The 22,914-nt window shown below is 35.6% G+C and overlaps 1 protein-coding gene and 1 long non-coding RNA gene across 2 annotated transcripts; both read left to right on the forward strand.

The window, feature by feature from the left end:
• The first annotated feature begins 1,593 nt into the window (after positions 1-1,593).
• LOC110110692 (monosaccharide-sensing protein 2-like) lies at positions 1,594-2,386 on the forward strand. The gene has a single exon (XM_020842291.2). It carries the CDS (start codon positions 1,594-1,596, stop codon positions 2,059-2,061), a length of 468 nt encoding a protein of 155 aa, XP_020697950.1. The 3' UTR covers positions 2,062-2,386.
• Positions 2,387-11,562: 9,176 nt separating this feature from the next.
• LOC110110695 lies at positions 11,563-16,723 on the forward strand. The gene is made up of 3 exons (XR_002304740.2): positions 11,563-11,770; positions 16,534-16,594; positions 16,701-16,723. It is a non-coding gene; the product is annotated as an uncharacterized LOC110110695 (long non-coding RNA).
• The last annotated feature ends 6,191 nt before the right edge of the window (positions 16,724-22,914 follow it).

The following is a 22,914-nucleotide window of genomic DNA, read 5'->3' on the forward strand; positions in this document are numbered from 1 at the left end:
CTAATCACCAGTGGATCTTGATGAGGGGTCTTTACGCCTTCTAGATCGGACTCCTCGAAGGTGATGGAGTGATCGACATGAAGCTTTTTTGTTGGTGGCTCCTTGTTCTCTGCGATTAGAACTTGACAAGGCGTTGATGGGCTTCCATCGATGATTTTGATCTCCCCCACTATTTGGTGATTGTTTATCGACTGCCTTTGTTGTTGACTCTGCCCCCCAGTCGGGCTAACCTCATCTCGGGCTTGTGGATTCTTGACGAACTGTCGGAGATATCCTTGTCGGATCAGTCTCTCAATTTCCTCCTTGAGCTGCCTGCATGCTTCAGTAGTGTGTCCACGACTGCGGTGGAAATGACAATATTGCTCTTGGTTCCATACATTCAGCTTTAAAGGGTACGGTCACTTCACACTCTCTTGATCTCGGATGACCATCAATACATTCGCTCGGGATGCATTGAGTGGTGTGTACTCCTTTTATTGTCGAGGCTCTCGTCGTGGATGTAATGGTCGAGGAGGAAGATTGTAGTTTCATTGCTTCTTCCTTTGTGAGGATGTATTTTTTAGCCCTGGGGGATTTTTGCGCTTCCCGGTTGTCTGCTCAAATTGTTTCCTATGAGCATTAATGGCTTTGTCGGTGGAGATTTGAGCCTCTACTCGATGGATTAGATCCGCATATAAACGGAACGTTTCACGCATGAGTGCCGAGGAGAAAGGACCCAGGCGAAGCCCTCTGAGAAATACACCTCTAAGCAACTCGAGATCTACCCCTGGAAGAGAAGGTTTATTATCTGTTCAACTTGTCGTTTTGTTTTACATTGTTTACTACATATCCCCAAATCTTATCTAATACCCCATTTGGTTGCTTGAAGGTAGAAAACTCAATTTGATAAACAGTGTGCTTAAAAATGAGTAAATGATCAAAATAATCCCTACGCTTTTTAGATGTTTGTTTTAATCTCAGAAGTTAGGACTATAGAGGGAGTTGAAGGTAAACTTGAATTATGGAGGTCAACTGTAGAGTCTAAAGGTTTTCACTTGAGTAGATAGATCTAGAATTGAATATATGGAGTGTAATTTTAAAATTAATAGACCTAGTGAAGGGATTGTGACTTTGGGCGATCAAGTCATTAATAAGAATACACGGTTTAGATATCTTGGATTTATTGTTCAGAGTAACGGTGAAATAGATGGGGATATTATCAGTAGAATTTAAGTTGGATGGTTGAAGTGGAGGAATGCATCATGCTTGTTGTGTGATAGAAAAGTTCCCTTCAAACTTAATGGAAAATTCTATAAAATGGTGGTGAGACCTACAATGCTTTATGGTGCCGAATGTTGGCCATTAAAAGAGAAGCATATTACTAAGTTAAGTGTTGTAGAGATGAGGATGCTCAGGCGGATGAGTGGCTTTACCATTTTTTATGACCAATTTGAGAGAAGGGGCCAACTTTTTATTCATGAACAACAAGCACCAGCTCCATTGATGAACGTTCCACATAAAACCACCTTAAGCTCACCTTCAGCATAATCAAAACAAGCAAAATCAAAAACTAATATGTGCTTATTTTCTCGGATTTTCCTTGTAATAACACGTATGCTTCCATTGCTCTCATGCAGGTTTCTTCTCCTCTCCACCATTCCAATCCTCATTTGTTCACTCCTTGTACTGATCATAGCAAATTTAGTCGAGCTCGGAACGGTGGCTCATGCCGTGCTCTCCACGGTCAGTGTCATCGCCTATTTCTGCTGCTTCGTCATGGGATTTGGCCCAATCCCCAATATTCTCTGCGCAGAGATCTTCCCCACCAGGGTTCGCGGCATCTGCATAGCCATTTGCGCCCTCGTCTTTTGGATCGGCGACATCATAGTCACATACTCCCTCCCTGTCATGCTCAACAGCATTGGCCTTGCTGGTGTCTTTGGGATTTATGCCATTGTCTGTGTCATTGCATTTTTCTTCGTCTTCCTCAAGGTACCTGAGACCAAGGGAATGCCTCTTGAGGTCATTACAGAATTCTTCGCAGTTGGTGCAAAGCAAAAGCAGCAGGCAAAACAGAATTGATGCGAGGTGTGGAAAGTTAGAATGTTTGATGAAGGAGGAGAAGAAGATTATGAAATACATAAGAAGAGAAGAAAGAGAAGCTGCAAGAGGTAATAATATACTAATGTTGATGACATTTTAAGGGTGATGAAGGTTGCTTGAATGCTTAGCTTTTTTCTATTCATTTTACATTGTGAGATTAGTTCTGTAGCCTTTTGTTACTATGCTGATGAATTTTATTCCTTAATTTTGTTTTATCTTTTGATGCTTTGATGTGGAGATGCTATTGCTTTTAAGGTACAGCCAGCTTTGTTGTAATAAAGAGTCCACTGAAAATTTCCTTGGTCGTGTGGGTTTCTTGTTCACTTTGCAAGCAGTAAAATTTATTTTTTTGAGTGAATATTGCTCATCAAAATTATTTGTAAAATTATTAGGTAAATGTGATGTATGAATAATATTCAATATTTATTTATATGATTTAAATCAAATTAAATAATTAAAAAAATAATTTTAATTAAATATTTTGTACATTATTAATGGGTGCAGGATTAGATGTCCTATTTGAATGCATTTGTTGGGTGAAATAGCTCTAGAATGTTAAGTTGTTAGCATGGGGGGTGTGGCTTGTTGACAAGAAACTGGAAGGATTTGAATCAAGAAGACATCTTTGGTGTGCTAAGTTTTCATTAAGGCAGGCGTCGAGCTGAATGCGAGGCACGTTTAATTTGAGATTGAGCTTGATTAATTACTCGAGTTAGTGCTCGAGCTTGAGTTTTAATCTATAAGTCTGAGCTGACTTATGAGTCAGCTCGGATGTAAGATGGATAAAAATATGATTTAAGCAACTATTATAATAAAATGATAAAAAAAAGAAAGTTTTAAGAAAAGTAATAAAGATTTACTTGATATTTTTAAATATTTTAAACATTTTTGCACTTAAAATTTTAGATCCTAATATATTTTATAAATGAGTTCATTTGTAAGCTAACGAGTTGAGTCGAGCTGACTCAAGTTTAACTCATTAGCTCATCGAGTTAGGCTTATATATGAGCTAGCTTGATTTGACTTACGAGCCGGCTTGACTCACACCCTTGGCGAGTATTATCTACTGGTCAATGTGAGAAGGAAGAGAGCCTTGAGGTGAAAAAGGATTCATTGACTTGTTGAGGGTAGAAGATTAAGTTGATATTATTAGAGCATTCACAAGGAAATTCAACATTTGTTGAGAGGGAACTAGACACTCGAGCACAAAGAAAATTAATCTAAGTTGAGAAGGAAGATGATGGCATGGAAATATATTGTTATCGTACTAGGTGTGTTGTTGTTGCCCTCTATTGACTTAAATAGTGGTGAGAATTTGTCACATCATTTTAAGATTTTAGCGAGTAATTGTCCTGCGATTTCGATTGATATTTCTACATTGGTGGGGCTCTTATCACTATTTGATGTCTTCTAACATTAGAGGCTATATCATTATTAGCATCCATTAACATTTAACACATTAGATAGTGCAATGGGGTGCCACTTTGCCATAGAGGTTAGGACTAGCTAGCATGATAGGCAAAGAGGCAATTTAGCCTTAGATGATGCATTCATGTTAAGTCTGTGTTGGTTATGGTCATTAGATCATAGGCTTCATGATGCATCAACTCTCCTAATATGAACCCTATGGCTAATTGTTTTTAAGTAATTAAGCATTACTAAGGCTATCAAAAAGGTCAAGGGCTAAGTTTTTATGTGTGGAATCTCCTTGTGTTGATCAATCAGGTTGTTCTGTTGCCTTGGACCTCAAGTTTCTCATGCTCGTTGGGGGTTGCGGGGGGTTTACAAATTTTTTTTTTTTTTTTGTACAATGCCCTGGTGCTGCATATCCAAGTGCCCCAGCATTGAACGACAAAGAGTGGAGCATCGTAGCAATCTAGATACGATGCCGCAACATATCAAGATAGAGTTTCAAACTTTGGAGTGCTCATAATTGGCGCCACATCGAACGATTTTCTTTTTAATTTTTCTGAGGGGTTGCGTCCTTTGAAGTTATTTTACTTGACTTTCTCTTATATTTTGAGTAACACATGGAGAGAATAATGCATTTTAGAAGAGAAGCAAGGGGAGAGTGATAAAGAAGAGAGATATGCACTTATTTCTCCCAATTTTTATAGTGGATTTCTTGATATGGTGTGGCTCCATAGTGTTTTGCTTGTTTCGTCATTGTAGTGTTTACTCTTCCTCATCCCCAACATAAGTTAATTAATCAAATACAAGTATGTGAATTTTTATGAGATAAATATTATGCAAAAAGAAAAAAAAAGATGTGGGAAATACTATTGAACCTTGGATTAAAGGAAGCCCTCTAAATTAGAGTTGGCATTTCTTTAGCTTGAATTTTTGCATATTTATAATATTTTCCTCTTTTACTATCCCTTAGTTGATTCATTTTCAACTTAATAGATTTAGGCTTCTTTTGTGATAGTTTTCTTTTTGCTTTCAAAAGCAACTTTTAAGTATAAAAAATTTTCAAACTAATTTTTTTTTTACTAAAAAACTGCTTTATAAAGAAGTACGAAACATGTCCGAAACAAAACCTTAATTTAAGCTTTATGATAACACCCTGGAGTTAACATGCATTGATTTAAAATGTTCTTCCTAATTATTAACATACAACTATATTCAATTAGAAATGGTCACGATAATGGTAGGTTTGACTTAGTTTGTTATCCTACGATAGGTCTACATTAGTACCCTAACGAGTGATAAAAAATAAAAGTTTCATTGGCAATTGTCATGAGTGATTTTTGTTATGCTTGGCTGGGAAGGATGGGAAGTAAAGGAAAGAGGAGAGGAAGAGAAGGGAGAGAGGAGAGGAGAGAGAGAAGAGAGAGGAAGCTCGATCTCTAGGAATTTTTTGCCTGATGTTTCTGTTATTTATTTTATTCTATTTGAAATAAGTGACTATACTCTTACTCTTGTTTTCAATGTTTTTTATTTCTACTATTTTAATCTTCTGAAAATTGATAAAATATATTTTCTCCTTAATTATCAAGCTTTCATCATGTAATTTTTTGCATATGATAGATATAATCTTCACGAGCATTTTGACTATAATATATTAAATTTCGTATAGTAAATTGGAAGGTATGATTTTCAGAAGTAAATGCATATATATATTATACAGATTTTGTAAATTTCATTGCACTTTATGGACTATTATATTTCATAGTTGATATGACTACATTGCATAGAAAAATGACATAACTAATATGAGATAAAAATGACATTTGCATATAAGAAAGAAAGGATAGCTGCTAACACTATAATTAATATGAGTTTGATATGAAAAAGTAATATCATATACAAGAGGGTGGGTTGACTGACTTTTATCAAAATAAAAGGATGGTGGTGTACTCCTGGCTATAGCCTATAATCAATTGATTGATTATGCCGACAGATAAAGAGTGACGACTCTTCATTAATTATTAAAAGTTACTTATGAATTGATTTAAGATAATGAATAATGATGGTAAGATAAAGATCAATGACCAACTAGTCGAAGGTAGATATTAAATTAAAAAGTGATGGCCAACTGGATGATGGTTGGGTTGGAAGGATGAAAATATTACATTAAAGTTAGATCTATTACCTTGCTCATAATAATTGTATTCAAGATTGTATATACATAATAATATATTGAACTAACTAATGGATGGAACTAAAGTCATATTAATAGAACTTGCATAGATACTAATATAATATTACACGACATACTGACATGACTCATTGATTGATAGTCATTTTTCTTATGATTTAATAAATCTCTTTTGGTTTTACTAAGCATATTGGTTTTACTATTGATTGATACAAAATTTATAGATTATTTATTACTTATATTGATAGACTATTGATTATTGATTAATATGGATCGTGCTGGAACAGTCATATTGATTCTTTTGTATTATATTGAGTGCACTTATGAGTTTTGATTTCTTGATGGACTTTTATGCTCGTTACATGATTTTTATATGATTTTAAGTAAAGGTAAAGATTATTCAGCTTAGGGCTAGACATTGATGATGATTTAGTTTTATTTTCAATTCTCTGGTTTTATGTATTCTTTTATAGCATGTCGTGGCTAGTGTACATATTATTTTGAGACTTTGAACCTTATAGTGGAATGCCAATATTGGATGTAGTAATATATTTTTATGCTTCATTGTATATATTTGTTTATATTTTATTAAATATAATTAGTCAGCTCTGGTTGTGAATGATCTGATTGTAAATGAACATTGGTTGTTAATTGAATTGTAAGAATAACGATAAACGAATAAAGAGAAAAGAGATGAAATTCTTTCACTTTAGATCTCAGGGCATGACATGTCATTGGCCAACGCCCCATCAACCTACCTTGTGTTTGCTGCCAAGTGCCAACCAGCCCTAAACACATTGCTGACGCTTCTATATTTGGCCCACCATCATCACATTAGTAATGACAACACCACCCTTTTTTAAACTACAAATAAATTGAGTTATGTGGTAATAAAAAAGCAATTTTGAGTTATCAAGTATATTTTAATTTTTAAGATTCATTAGTTCCCTAATATATAAGTAGAATAATTCTATCATGATTAATTTATTATTTATTTATTTTATTTTATTGAAATGGGCTTGTTTTTTGATTAAACTCAAACTAGGTAGCATGAACTTGATACTTGTAACGGGCTAAATGATTCGCGGTGGTAGAGTGAGTAAGCTTTTCGTCTTAGTGATGAACAAATTTCTAGCATACAAACGGAAAGAGAGAAGTAAAACATCTAATCTCTTTTATGTGGAAAGTCTGAGGAGGGAAAAATCACGAGACCTCACTTAGGTGAAAAGATTTCACTAAATTTGAGTGAATTATAAGAGTTGACCTGTTCCTCGACTTAGATGCGGTCAAATTATAGTGGTTTGGAGAGTTAGACAAAGTTTTGGTGACGGTAGGGTAGAAGTACAACGGCGTCAGTGCAGAAGTTCGGCTGGCGGGGAATGATTTGACAAATGTTGGGCAGAAGTCCGGCGGAGGTCGGCGCCGGACTGAAGTCAAACGGTCTGGTGGAAGTCAGACGACGGTTAGCGGCTGGGTGGAAGTCTAGCGGCGGTCAAGGGCCAAGCGATGGTCTAACGATGGTCGAGTTGAAGTCCAGCGGCGGTCTGTAGCCAGGTGGAAGTCCAACAGAAGTTAGCGGCCGGATGGAAGTCAGGCAGTGGCTGGGTGGTCCGATAAAGGTCGGGATGAAGTCTGGCGACAACCGGGTGGAAGTCTGGCGGCAGTTAGTGGCCAGGCAGTGGCCCGAACAAATGTCGAGCTGAATTTTGGCGACACTCTGTGACCATGTGGAAGTTTGACAGCGGTCAGCAGCAGGGCGAAAGTCAGGCGTCCGGGTGGAAGTTTGATGGCAGTCAACGCCTGAGTGGTTCGACAAAGGTTGGGTAGAAGTCTGTTGACTGTATGTGGCCGGGTGGAAGTTCGGCGGCATTCGGCGGCCGGGCGGTTGTCCGACGAACGTCAAGCTGAAGCCCAGCAGCGATTTGCGGCCAGGGGGAAGTCCGACAGCGTTCGACGGCTGGGTGGAAGTCAGGTGGTGGTCGGGTGGAAGTCAGGCAGTTGTCAGGTGGAAGCCTGGCGGTGTTTAGAGGCCAGGTGGTCCGACGAATGTATGGCTGAAGTCTGGCGACGGTCGGCGGTCGAGTGGAAGTCCAACGGTGGCTGGCGACCGGGCGGTGGTTCGACGAAGGTTGAGCTGAAGTCCGACGACAGTCTGGGGCCAGGTGGAAGTTTAATGGTGGTATGCGGCGGGGCTGAAGTCCAGCAGGTGTGTGGAAGTCAAGCGGCGGCCAAGTGGAAGTCTGGCGGCGGTCGGCGGCCGGGTGGTCCGACGAAGCTTCAGAGTTCTATCCAATCTCTAGCCAAAGGACCTCCTCATGTAGAGAGTTGGAGTCTATTTATATATTTTAATGAGTGGCACACATCCCGTAAATATATAGAAGATTCGAGGCAGGTTCAAAGTGTTTCATTGGATGGCTTGTATTGATTCCCCGATCATAAAAAGTTTTTAAGTGCCTTAACGATGTCGGAATTCGACGATCTTGGGCTTGTTGGATTTGTCTCGCCGAGCCGCTCAATTTGACTATAAGCATGACATATTTGGATATCATTTTGTCATCCAAATAATGCTTTGATCCTTCAAAATAAGGTTTGGGCCCCCAATTTGGACCCATTTAATTTGGACTCGGGTTGGACCGAATTTGGTGTCATTAGGTTCTTCTCTTTGAGACGTTCAGTTGACTGTAAGTTTGCTAAATTTTGAATTCAGATGATCCCGAATTTAATTTTGAAAGTTTTCAACTTGAATATGCCTCGAGATTCGTTCTCGATCAAAGAAATTTTAGATGACGTATCATAACTCACGAACAATTTTATATGCAAGCCAATTTTTAACAAATAAATAATTAAACAAGCTAACTTTAATACAGAATAAACTCGCTTAAGCTCAATGTGTTTTTCGAAGAAAAATTGATAAAAAAATATTTAATTTACATTCATAACATTCAAGAAAATCTAAGTAATTCTTTAGATAAATTTTTACATATTACTTTGAATTAAAAAAAAATCATTTATTATATTAACTTCTTTCATTTCATTTTATTCTGTGGAATATATTATTTTATAAAATCAGAGCATTTTATTCTATTTTCTTGAAATTAAAAACAAACAAAAATTTAATTTATCATTAATTTAGATTATATAAATGCATTGCAAGTCAAATCTTGAACAAATTTATAATTCCTCTTTAAAAAGAATTTAATGAATTGCCTTATAAAATCAACTTCATTAATGATATATTTTTTAAATTTATAAAAATTAAAGAAAATATCATTCAAATACAATTCATTCAAGAAGTTTAATTCTATTTAATGTTTTTTGTTTTGTAAAAAATCTTCCATGTTGATTAATTTATGTAATTGTATTTTTATCATAATTCAAAAAGTTTCATAAATTAAATAAAATTTAACTTTTAAAAAAAGCCTATTCAATACATTGAGTTAATGTCATGTGTACTCAAGAAAACCACCCTTGAAAGGCAATGTGGATGAAACCCTTCAAAATGACTCATAATTAGCAAACTCTATATCTTGTGTATTTAGGAACCCTAGGTCCATGTGATATATATTATTGTGGTGTGATATATTATGATGATTGGTTCCTTTTTGTGTGTTGAGATCATATTATTTTGTGATGTGATGAATTATGTCATGATTGAAGTTGTTTTGCTATGTTGAAAGATGTGTGAGACCCCCTTGAAGTTAAGAAGGCATGAGGCCCTTAGGGGAGTTTTTATTGCGAATTCTGTTGGACACTTGATAACTTTTGATATTTTTTTTGTTTCAAATTAATGTGATTTTTCAAGAACTTTTCGATAAGCAAAGACCCTATCTATCATCTATCATCTTGAGGAATTTTTATTGCCTCAAGTTACCTGACGTAAAGATACATCAGGTAGCCTATAATATATCGCCACGTGCTCTTACTCATTACCGCGCGGCCCGACGACCCAACCCGGAACGAATCCGGGATTACTATGTTCACGTATTGCTCAGTATTTGCTAGGTACTACTTGTTATTTGCTCAGTATTGCTCAGTATTTGCTCGGTACTTGCTCGGTACTTGCTCGGTAATGCTCGGTATTTGCTCGGTACTTGCTCGGTAATGCTCGGTATTTGCTCAGTATTTGCTCGCCTAGACGCTCGGTATTGCTCGGTACTTGCTCGATAATGCTCCGTATTTGCTCGGTACTTGCTTGGTAATGCTCGGTATTTGCCCGCCTGGACGCTCGGTAGGAGGAGGTTCGTCCCGACACAGAGAGTGAGAGAGAGAGAGCAACGGAGAGGAAGTGGTTCCGTGCGGTCTTTCCAGCCGAAGGAGAGAGCGGAGTTCTTCCTGCTTGCATGTGCTCGTCCGAACGAGAGTAAGGGAGAGCAGAGCCGGTCGGAGCGAGGGAAAGAAACCGGGACCTTTCTCACGTGAAACCAGGGAAAGAAAGAGCCGCAGCTGCGGCTCTACCGCTGTCGCGCGACCCAGGTGGAGCGAGGGACCCCTCCAGCGCCCTCTTGCTTGCGTTTCTAACGTCCGTCCGACCATACCAGAGGGAGGAAGAAGCTCTCCTGTGTGCAACCGAACTCAACCAGCACACAGGGATCTTTTCTCGTGCAGCTCTCCCTACCTTCATCTTTGTTTCTCTCTGAAATTTAAGGGGGCAGCCATTTCTTCCTTTTCCGAGCAAGTACCGAGCAAATACCGAGTAGTACCTAGCAATACCGAGCAAATACCGCGCATATTCGTTTCGGGTTGGGTCGTTGGGCTGCGCGGTAAAGAGTAAGAGCACGTGGCGATATATTATAGGCTACCTGATGTATCTCTACGTTAGGTAACCTGAGGCAATAAAAATTATGCTTATGTTTTAATGTCCAACATTCTGCGCCATAAGTATTGCAAGTCTCATCACAATCTTATAGATTTATCCCTTAAGTTTGAAGGGTAATTTTCTATGATGCAACAAGTAGGATGCATTCCTCCACTTCAACCACCAATTTGAATTCTACTAATAATATCATCATCTATTTATTTCGCTATCATTCTGAATAATAGATCTAAAATATCTAACACATGTACTCTTATTAATAACTTGATTGTCCAAAGTTACAATCCCCCCATTAGAACTATTACTACTAAAATTATATTCTATGAATTCAATTTTAAATCTACTCAAACAAAAACTTTTAGATTCTAAAGTTGATCTCCATAATTCAAGTTGGATCAAATTCTTAAGTATGACGAGCTATAAAACTCCCGGATTTGCTTACATAAATTATTTTACACTTATCTCAAACAAATTTAAGGCTATAAAGCCCCATCTAAACATTTTTTTACGAGTATATCCTTACACAATTTTTTTTTTCAATAATTCTATTTACACATTTTTCTTAGGCTTCACTTTCTCAAAAAAAAAAAAAAAAAAAAAAAAAAAAAAAATCTCTAGAAGATAAACAACTCGCCTGACCTAATCAATGTTATTTGATCGACATCAACCATATACTATTTTTTAGGTTGAATGTAACAAAATATTCCTTATTTTTGTAATTAGATGTGTGCGTTAAGTTAACCTAACTTAAAAAATATGAAAAATTTTACACATAACAGTTAAAATTCAAATATTTACAAAACTAACAACTATGCCATTTTTTTGTGAATTAGTCAATTAATGTATTTACATGTGTCATTATTAAATTGTCAGAAATTTGACTAAAGAAAAATATGTAAGTAAACACTTTGTTGTGAATTTTAATATTGGGGAAAAAAATGAAAGATAGTGTTAGTTTTGTAAATGATAGGTTTTTGTGTGTGTAATTAAAAAAAGTTTAACCCATCCGGGCCCAATTTTCGGGCCAGGGTCAATTTGGGCAGGCAAGGGGCTTCTTCTACACAATCAACCAGTTCGTTGATCTCTTACGAACAGAAATACATAAGAGGAGGAGGAGAGATCGGGATCAGGGTTAAAGTCTCTAGCTTTTGTATCCGTGTCGATGGGGAGGGAGATGGACGCAGAGGAAGAAGGTACTATGAGCTCTCACCAGAGCAAGCCGGGCGTCCTCATCGTTGGCTGCCCTAACATCGGCAAGAGAACACTCCTCTCTAGTAAATCTTTAACTTTCTCCCATTTTCTCAGTCTCAGCAAGCTTAGATTTGGATCTTTATTATTCTGATAATTTTGACATTTGGCTACATAAGCAGATAGCAACCGATCAAAATAAACTTTTTGTACCTTTTCATTTTTATCAATATTCTGTGTCATATTTTCTTTACGGGTCTTTGTTCAGTAAAGGAGCTGCATATAGGCAATGAAAACTAGAACTTAATCCAAAATTGTCGGAGAAACAACGAATATGCCGAGGCAGTAAGATGAGTCAGGAAGGATAAGTGTTAGGATCATTTAGTTACAGCTAGTTGGTCTTTGATGAGCATGATGGAGGAGCCGAGCATGATGAAGAAGCTAGAAGGGCGTTTTAACTGTGAGTAATCCAGCACAGCAGCGAAGAGAATATGAAGGGCAGAGGAGTTCAAGGGTAAGGAGCAATAGACAAAGGAAGGGATGTCAATATCCGAACACCTCTCCCGTAGGATTTATGAAATCCCATGAAACCCAAATTGGGGAAGCAAAAAAATGAGATTTAACCAAGAAGTAGGATTTTCATACCCTAGAAACTGTTTGGTAAGATTTACCCTAAGGTGTTTTTTGGCGACAAATAGGATTTGATTCAAGTAAGATTTAATAAATTTTATAAATCTAGATTTAGTAAACCCTAGATGAGTTAAATAATGAATTATGCATGGTATGATAGATGTTAAATATGGACAAGTCATAGTAATTTATTGATAAATACTTATAAGATGTGGGAATTAAATTTAGGGAAGAAGCATAATGAGGAGAATTGGTGTAAATATTTGAAATCCTACTTCCCTCCAATATTTACTAAATCCTAGATTTAGCGTAAAGTTGGATTAAAATGGGATTTAAGTAGTCATAGCATTTAGATTTGCTACATGGTATTTATGGCCTTTGAATTGATAGATGGTAATTGATTACACAATGATTATATAAAGATCAACTATTGATTTTTGCAAGAATTATATGCAAAAGGAAAATAATCTAAGAATATTAAGGAAGATTATAAATCATTTAATGTTGGAAAGATTAATAATAGAAATGTGATTCATTAATAGTGAATAGAAAATTGATCTAGGGTTCAATTCAAGAGGTTAATTGATGGGATCATTCATGATTTTGATATGGACATTACATCATTAAGAGGTAACATATCATGAGCATTAAAATTTTAACGATTCAATCTCTTGATGGAGATTGCTAGGATTGTTAATTTTTAGATCATACCATTGAGATTGATGATCTATTCATTAAGATTTCATAGACGCATATGGATTGCTGCTCACATGCATGGCGATGAAGATTGAGAGGCCAAAAAATTGGACCATTGGAGAGTGATCCACTGGACAATATGATTTGAGTGAATTTTAAACATGTTTTAATAAATTTGTATTTTTAATTTAAATTTAAACATTCTTATTTTATTGATTAGTTTACGAAATGATAATATTTCTCTTGAATTGTGTAGTTATTTAGTTAGGATAATTTTTTCGGCCAACCTCACGTAGTGGGATAAAAGCTTATTGTTGTTGTTGTATTGAGTTAGTAAGAGGGATAACCTTGAATTTAATTAAATTCTTGTTATAATTTCTCATAAACATGCTTGATTCCTGTAATAGAAATCAAATCCGTTCTCTTTAATCCTCTTTATTGTTCTCCTCTTATCTCCTTGTAGTTGCTGGCCCACCTTAGCTATCAAAGTCATTGGCTATATTTCAATTCTCTGTTAGCACAACTTTGTCGCCTTCCTTCAGAAACTAGGAAACTATTGTAGATCCTCTCCGCCATCTCCTGTAGATCTTCCAGCCATTGGCCACCCACTGTTGCCTTTTACAATTGCTAGAATCCCTAGCTGCTACTATTGGAATTATAGAAACAGCAAGAAACAATTTTGAATTGCAATTCCAACAGTCTGGAATCAGAGATCAACACAATGATCTTGCTGTCTAGATGTAAATTCTTAATTATGATGGGACAATCGATTTATATACATTGGATGTATGGATTGACCAATAAGAGACTTGTTTTACATTATTCAGGCACGACACTCATGATATGGTCTCCTTTTGACCAATCGAACTTAGCTAACCTGCTTTGGCATGGTGGATTGCTCACCTGAAAGGGTATGATCATCAGGAAATAACCTAGGGATAATTTATATGATTGATTAAGGTATGTTAAGAGCAAGTGTAGCAAAATTATATGATGGAATTTAGATGTAAAGTAGTTAGTTTGGGTTTAAATTTTTGGGATGTACAAATGTTAATGAACACTATGTCGTTACTCTTACTTTTAAATGAACTCTCCTTATTCACAACCATAGATCTTAGTTAGGTCAATATGATGGTGATGGATATAGAATGAAAGAACCATTGTAGTAGGAAGAAGACACAAAAGCTTGCCAGAGGGGTCTTACAAAAATCAAAGAACAAAACTTGTCATCCATAGCAAGTAGAAGCCAAAATTAGATGGAAAAATTTTCTACAGCTAGAAAACAAAACTTGAAATTTTACTAGAGTCTAGAAATAGACTATACATGTATAAGGACATTTGGTGGAATAAGGATGCAATTAAAAAAAATAAATGTTCTTTTGCAGAGTAGCAAATTACAAATGCTACCATGGTTTATAATAATTATAAAAAAGCTTTTTCTTTTTTTTGTAAAGAGAGTAGTGATTAAATTTACATAATAGGAAGGAGAAATTGAAATAGATAAAATGGCCAAGGAAATATAAGATATCTATAGACTTAAAATATACTTAGATTAATCCAAAATAATGAAGTAGAGTTAGCTTTGAAGAAAATTTAGATAGGTAAAATATTAGATGCATATTTATTACTTGATTGAGATTTAGAGAATTATGGGGAATGTTATAATAGCTTGGTTAATAATTCATTTATATAGAATTTTGCTGACTTAGAAGATGTTAAATGATTGGAGAAGAAATTTTTTATTATCAATATTTAAGAACAAAAGAGTTATTCAAAATTATGTTAATTCTAAAAAAAAAAATAAACTTTTGATTCATATAATGAAGTTATGATATAAAGTAATAAAACATGGACTGATAAATTATTTTTGTTATGAGGAATAAATTTAATGTCATGCTTGAAAGGTTTACAGAAGTGATTTTTCCCCTAAGATAATTATTTAACAAGCATATAAAGCATAGAAATAATCTTCATATGATTTTTATTGATATCAAGAAGACATGATCATGTGCCAGATGAATTGAATTTGTATGCATCAATGAAGAAAAGTGCGCCTAAAGTATGTTGGAAGTTATTAAAGATATTTATGGTAAAACATTGTTTTGTATTAAAAGTAATCATGGAGTGATTAATGAGTTCCTAATATTGTAGAATTAAATCAAGGATTAACATTGACTCTATATTTTTTTCATTAGATGTGGAGAAAAAGGTATGCCAAGTGATATTCTTTGGTTTGTGCTTTTCATAGATGGTTTTAATTGTCAAGACATCCCTTGAAATAATTTAAAAGTTATAATCATGAAAAATCTTATAGAGGATAGAGAGCTTATAATAGAATAATTGAGCTTGTGATATGCACTTTTAGTAAACGTAATATTAATGCTTATCAATCAATATTATTTGAAGATAAAGGAATACCTAAGTGATAAGTTTAGGTATCTTAGATATATTATATAAAAGAATGATGATATTCAGAAGAATATAATTTCCTGAGTTCAGGTTGAATGGTTAAAAGGGAAAGTACCTTAGGATTATATTATATGATAAGGGAATAATTATGTAGACTTAAAGATAATTTTTATAAAACTGTAAGTTTATAATTATATTCCTTATGACAAGTGAATAAATCTAGTTTTGAAGGATTGAGAAGGAAAAAAGTAGACAAGCTAACATGAACATAAGTTAAAAAAGATTTGCAAAAAATAAATTTAGCACTCATGCAAATTTTAGGAGTAAATGAAAATGAAAATTCATAACCCAAAATAGTAGGGTTAAAGCTAATGATTAGATTTATTTAATCTTCATCATGAAGGGTAGTTAGAATAAAATTTCATACATTCTGTGAAGATTTAGTCTTTCATAAGCTTATAAACTTATCAATTCAATGCACACTCCATGTAGTGATTTAAAAATTTGATGCTTTTTGTGATATACATGTGCTCAAATCATTAAGAAATTTATGATCTTATATCGCACATTGTTTAAAACTAATTTAGCAATTAGTTTTAAATTGGATAAATTTTTAGTAGCAATGAAAAACATTACACGCTGTATTTCTTATTATGTTTGAACAATGTTCATACCATTATCAAAGGTGATTTGTTTGATCTCTTACTTGTTCATATCTTATAAATCAATATCCTAAATCTTTTTTTTTTTTTTTTTCTGAATATTTCACCATCCAGAATCAAACTTGTGGGGAATTTGGCTTTTGCAGTCAATAGGATGGTTATTCATATATTCTGAATTTTTTTTATTTGGCAAAGGGCCATACATGAAAACTATCTCTGGTATTCAGGCATCGGTACACGCACTATATGTGCATGGTGTATTTTGATAGGCCAAGTATTGTGTCGTTAATTTTCGTGCTTTAATTGTTATTTATGAGACAAGAAATCTCACCTTTGATGCTTCTTTTAATATCATAACTGTAATTTTCAGATGCGGTGTTTGAATGGCCGCATTGGAGACTGGTGCTTGTTCTGATCCTTGAAGCTTACCATAAATATTATTCTGTTTGCAGGGTTGCTTTCAATAGATATTCCAGAGATACCTAATTTATCTTCTGGAATACTTTGCCAGGGGTGAGCAATTTTGGGTGATAGAAGTGCTAGTCTTATATTCCTAATTGGCAACATTTGATGCCTACCCATGAGTTATCCTTTGGTATTTTATGATTTGTCTAATCAGGTGGAATCTTGAGACTATTTATTTTGATAGATTTCTGGAACTTTAATATTTTTAATAAATATTAGACATTATTATAAGTTGAATGCAAGTGAGTTTGACTGTTTTGGATTTTTCTTTAATTAGTTATGAATTTTAGATATTTTAGGTACTTAATGAATTTTTTTGAAATTGTTTAATTAAAGGCCTTTTATGGTTTTCCTCCAAATAAGTTCCCAATCTCTTGAAAATAGCTCCAAAGGTCTGGAATGACCCAACCAAGTGTTTGGAAAAATTTTGGAATTTTTAATTATTATTAATTAATATTGTAATTAAATATTATATTTGAATTAAAATTAAATTAAGCTTTAATTATCTGTCAAATTAAATTGGTTTTAATTTTCATTGATTAAAGATTTAATTTTGGTCTGTTAGAGTGGTTATACATAATTTTTGGGTTTAAATTTGATTTATTACAATTTCCGAAACATTTAAGGGTTTAATTAAGGTTTGAACTTATGAAAATTAATTAAGGGTCTTAATGATCTCTAAAACCAATGAAAATTTTTCCTAAGGTTGAGAGTGTCACTAAGTTTAAGTGGTTCAAATTTCAAGTCAGAAGGAGATGTACCATAATTATTAGAATTTTTCTAAGTTCCCTACACATATCCTTAATTTTTGTCCTTAACGATGTTACTAGATTAATTAGGTTCGAATCAAGGTTCCAACTAACCCTCAAACTTTAACATATAAATAAACACATACAATCAAACAAGTCCTTAGATCTAAGAGAACCTAGACTAAGTGGTGTGTGCTCCCTAAACATGCAAGGACTAAATTAACTTAAATAATTAATAACTTGATTAGTGAATAATTAGGATAATTATCCACTAATCATCCCCATCAAAACACTTCAAAATGTCAATCTCTGTTTAGAATTTCAAATTAGAATCAATTGCATGCAATAGGGTTTGAAAATGGCATTCAAAGTATATATATATACACTTTTTATTAAAGTATTGATTTAAGATTTTATAAATTCAAAATAGTGTCAAAATAAAATTCAAATAATTTTGAAAAAATTTCTGGATGTTGGAAACATCTCAAAAATAATTACACTCAAAGTTTGGAAATGTTTGAATTTATATCTAACAAAATATTAATTAAAATCAAAATATTCAATACTTGAAATTATTTAAAATATATCAAATATTTTAATTTAAAATATTTTTTGAATTAAAGTACTTAAAATTCTGAAGAGATTGATACAAAATACTTAAATTTTTGATAAAAAAATGAAATTTCTATGATTTTTCAAAAATCCTGATGATTAAATGGTTTTAAGATTAATTAAACCCATTTTTTCATCTCTAGCGGCGAAAAGGCCACATGGCGCCCTCTAATTCGGCCAGCCAGAAATGGCGGCCAATCATTGGCATTAAATACGCGGCGGCAGCTGGGGTCCATGCACTTTCCACTTGAATGAGTCAGCATTCCTCAGCAACCGTTCGATCCTCCGCTGTTTGGCATGGATGGCTATGATCCCGTCAAATCGAGATCCGAATGACAGCTTAGATCGCGCAGACATGGAAATCCGTGGAATGGATCGATCCGATCCGTCGATCAAAAGATCAACGGACCAGATAGCGCTCAGTTTTAGCAGCAGCAAACCGAGCCCCAAAATCCATTTTTGAGCTCGTTCTCGAGATCGGTTCAACCATTAGACTTGGAATTTTAAACAAAGAATCAATTTATGAAGAGTATCAACGGGGTTATACTATTATGGTTCGAAAAGCGCTTATTAAAAAGCTAATTTGAGCTAAGTGAATCTACAAAGGGTTTAAGTTTTTTACCATGATAATGGACGGTTTTACCCATTTAAAGGCATGTTGCATTTTTAGACTGTCCACGCTCCATTTTGTAGAAGATCTCTTGAGCTTTTAACATTTGGATTGATAGGAAATCAACTTGGATGGGATTCGTCTTCGGTTCGCAGGGAAACTCGTAGCCGGTGACTTTTTATTGGTGAAGTTTGAGTGGGGAAGAGTATATGAGGTTCAAGAAAGCTCAAACGAAATAAGAGTTCGGCTGTAGGAGCTTTAGATAGGTGAGAGAGTGTTAGGTTAAGAATGACAGCTCCCTTGAGGGTTTTACCCTATTCAAACATCCCTGGAATGAATGGACGACTAGGATCGAGTTGTGGGAGCTCCTAGATGATTGCCACATGTCCCTTGAACAGTTGGAAAGCTGCCCCAAAGGCTGGACATGCCTTGCTCCCATTGGGTGGACTTGGGATTGCCACTTAAGGCTAAACCAAGGGCTGAGCTTGGTTAGGGAGACTATTAGAGAGCTTTAGCTCTCATTTAGGACTAACCTATCTGCCTAGATTAGTGGGAAGGAGGCTTACATGTGAGTTTAACCATGGGGCTCCTCCACAATCCCTTTGTTAACCAAATTGACCAGTCAAAAGGTCAAGGGGGGGGGGGGGGCTGAGGTGGCAGTGGGAGGTCATGGATGCAGGTTGGATTTAACTTGGAGAGTTTTGATTACTAGGATTTAAGGTTTGAAAACAAGCAAGGGAGCTTGAGCTAGTTTGACCAAGTTTACAAATGTTGACTTGGTCAAAATGACCATGACTTGGTTCATGATGTATTTGGCAAGAGTCAAGGAATTAAAAGAAATGATTTGAAAGCTTGATAGGGATTTGATCAAATGCTAGTGGTGGTTTTGATCTAAACACACAAGTTTGACCAAAATCAAAATTTTGACTTAGCCAAATTGATTTGGGTTTGATTTACCAATGGTTAAGAGGTGATCAAGCCATAAATAGGAGTTGATTTGAAGGTTTAAAGGGGTCAAATGGGTTAAAATGACACATTTAAAGTCTTAAGGGGGACTTGGGTCAACCTATGTTGACTGGGTAAACCAGGTTGACTCAAGGGGTGAGTCTAGGCTGGAGAGGTTTGATTTGATATTTGGAGACCATTGGAGGTGGTCGCCAAGTCTGGGGAGGTCAATTCAGTCAAAATGCTTGTTTTGACCCATAAGGGTCTGTTTAGTCAACCTAGGTTGACTTGGTCAACCAGGTTGACCCAGGGTCTGGGTTTGGGTCCAATAGGTTTGATTTGATATTTGAAACTTACTGGAAGTGGTTCCAAGTAATTTGGAGTCCATTTGGGTTGAAATGGGTATTTGAGCCCCATAGGGGTATTTTGGTCATTTTGACCCCCCTAGTCAACTAGGGGTCAAAATGGGTCTAGCAAAATGAAGTTTACTGCTCAATGGGTCAGGATCAAAGGTTTGAAAGTTATTGGAGGCTTTTTAGAAAGCTTCAAGGTCAAAATCCACTGGGCAAAAGGTCCAGTGGTATAGACTGTAAATATTTGAAGGTTTTACAGCCTTTGGATTTTAATCAAGTTTCCGGGGTTAGAGACCTCAAAATGGACTCAAATTTGGAGGGTTGCCTCTAGAGACATGTCTTATCAGTGTGCAACTAATAGACCCTGAATCAGAGGTCTTTTCACTAGGTTTTAAAGTGTTTGAAAAATCCTCGGAAAAGGCTTTTATGACAAAGCCTTAGACCTTAGATTTATGGGTTTGAATTGGGTTTTGAGCTTGAATGGATAGGTTTGAGTTATCCAAATCATTTATGATCATTCAGATGATCATAATTGCTTGGATAAAGTTAAAGTTTGATCAAAAATAGGATCAAGGTTTGAACTTAAAATTAAGATCTGGATGGGTTTAAAGTCTTGATAGATTTGAAATCTAGATTTGATTTGAACATTGAATTGATTGAAGTCTAGATTGATTTATGATTTGAATTGATCAGAGGTCTGGAATGATTTGAATCTAGAATGTTCCTGGAGTCTGGAGGGATTCTATGATTTAGAATCTAGAAAGGGATCTGGATAGATCTTAGGTTTGGAATCTGGAAGGATCTTAGGGTCTAGGGTCTGGAAGAATCCTAGGATCTAGAGTAGATCCTAAGGTCTTGAGTCTAAAAGGATTCTAAGTACTAGAATAGATTCTAAGGTCTGGATCTAGGAGAATCCTAGAGTTTAGGTTGATTTGTAAGAATCCTATGGTCTAGATTAGATCCTAGGGTCTAGATTAATTTGGAGTCTATAAGGGTCTTAGTGACATCATACAAAAATGAGGTCAATATGCTATATCACTATCCTCGGGGTCCTCACTTGATTAAAGCCAGTATGTCAACCATCTATGAATACATCTGAAAGAGCAATGAAAAAAGAAGACTAGTGTGACATCCAAGTAAATTTTTGGAGATCCACTAAATGAAACCTCTATATGACATCTAGAGATCTATAGAGTCAATCAACATACAACAAATATGGTTTACTCTAGACGTGTACCATATTTGTTAGAGGACATTTGTTGACCGTTTTCCCCAAAAAAAATATCATGTACCTGCTCTAGCATCCCACGTCGCACGTCATCAACACCCCTCGCACGTTGCTCGCACATCGATGCCGCTTCTCCCCATGACTCGCTCGCATCATTAAAAGGGCAAAGAGATGAGGCCTTCATCCTCTTCTCGCGCCCACTCTTCCATCGCCCACTCTCTTGCTCTCTCTTGTTTCTTCTCCAAATCTTTTATTGCTATTCGACTCACCTCTGACGACAATATTCCCTCTAGGTTGGATTGGAAGCTATGATATCCTAATCAGAATCAATAATCGGAACTCCACTCGCTATGAAGGTGTAGAGAATGCAAGTGTTGCTACTTCAGCTCCTTTGTTGGCATTCTACTTCGGCTCCCTCGATTACTTCCCTTTTGACCTGATCGGAAGTTGCAACATTTTGATCGAACAGAACGATAGGAGCTTGCTTCTCCGCCTCCCCTCATGGCCGGACGACCTCACTCCCCCGACACCGTTCCTTTATGTCAGCAAAAAGTTATGACATTTTGATCGTAAGCAACAGCGGGAGCTCTGCTCGCTGTGAACAAAACTTCCTCCCAATCGCGAGCTTCTTCTATCCCGTCGTTACTGTTCGACTTTGTTTCCGCATATTCAATTAAAGTTATTTATAATTAATTATTTATAATTAATTAAAATGACTTATAATAAATAAATTAGTAAGAAAAAAAAATTCTCTCGTACCTCGATGTTTGTGTCGGGCCGGCAAACCGCCCATACACGCTTTTCTCTAGCATGGTGGGAAGGGAACCCGGTGCAACACCTACGACGAGGTACTTGAACAAATTAGAACTAAACTTCTTAGTGTTCCAAAATTTATTCTTGGCCATATCCTTAAGAAGGGAACAACTTTGATGTTCACAAACACTAGAAGTAACAAATCTACTACACTAATGATCCTAAAAAGAGTTCATTTCAAAGCAGTGGTTACAAAATCTAAAGAAGAGCCTCCTAGTGAATGAGAAAAGGGAGTGTCCATCAGACATAAGGCAGAAGATTCGTTATTGCCTTACAATCTACCTGCATAAATCATGTAAGTAGTGCACGACAGTCTACCTATACAAAGCAGTGAATAACTCTATTCAGAAGCTGCAACGCCATTCCACTAGATCTGCAACATCCATGCAAGCGAACAGAAGGCATCTACAATCTATAATGACCGCCACCGGATCCACAACACTTGTACTAGCAGACAGAAGGGGTGTATAAGCTCTTAAATGAAATGTTGTGTGTACTCAAATGGAAATTACCTGCACAACTACAATTATTTCAAAATACCCCTACACGTGTACTATAATTTGTATACAAATAGGTACACTAAAGGGAAAAATATAATCCCAACCCATATGGGCCCCGACGAGTGTGTTGTTGGTATACACGTGACGTCTAGGGAGGCTGTACAGGTCGATAAGTGAATTCAAATTTGAACCCGATCCTTCTATACGGATCAATAGGAATCGACAATGTTTGAACCAACAATAAGTATATGATCACGACAACCAGTATATTTGTTTTATTGTATTCATATTAGGATGTCAAGGCATATAATCAAGAGAATTCACTAACAAAGGTACAAAGCTTATGAAACTCGATCCTCCTGAGCAGGTAAATATGAGTAAACAGGGTTCGAATTATTGAATAAATATGGTCATGAAGTTGACCAAAATATTTATTTTATACATCATATCAGGCCTTCAAGGCCTCTAATAAAAAAAAAATTCACAAACAAGGGCACAAAGCCTATGAAACCTGATCCCTTATCAACAAGTTGATAAGGTCAACAATGTTCAATCAAA

This window comes from Dendrobium catenatum, unplaced genomic scaffold (assembly GCF_001605985.2).
Source record: "Dendrobium catenatum unplaced genomic scaffold, ASM160598v2 fragScaff_scaffold_348, whole genome shotgun sequence".
Taxonomy (NCBI): Eukaryota; Viridiplantae; Streptophyta; class Magnoliopsida; order Asparagales; family Orchidaceae; genus Dendrobium; species Dendrobium catenatum.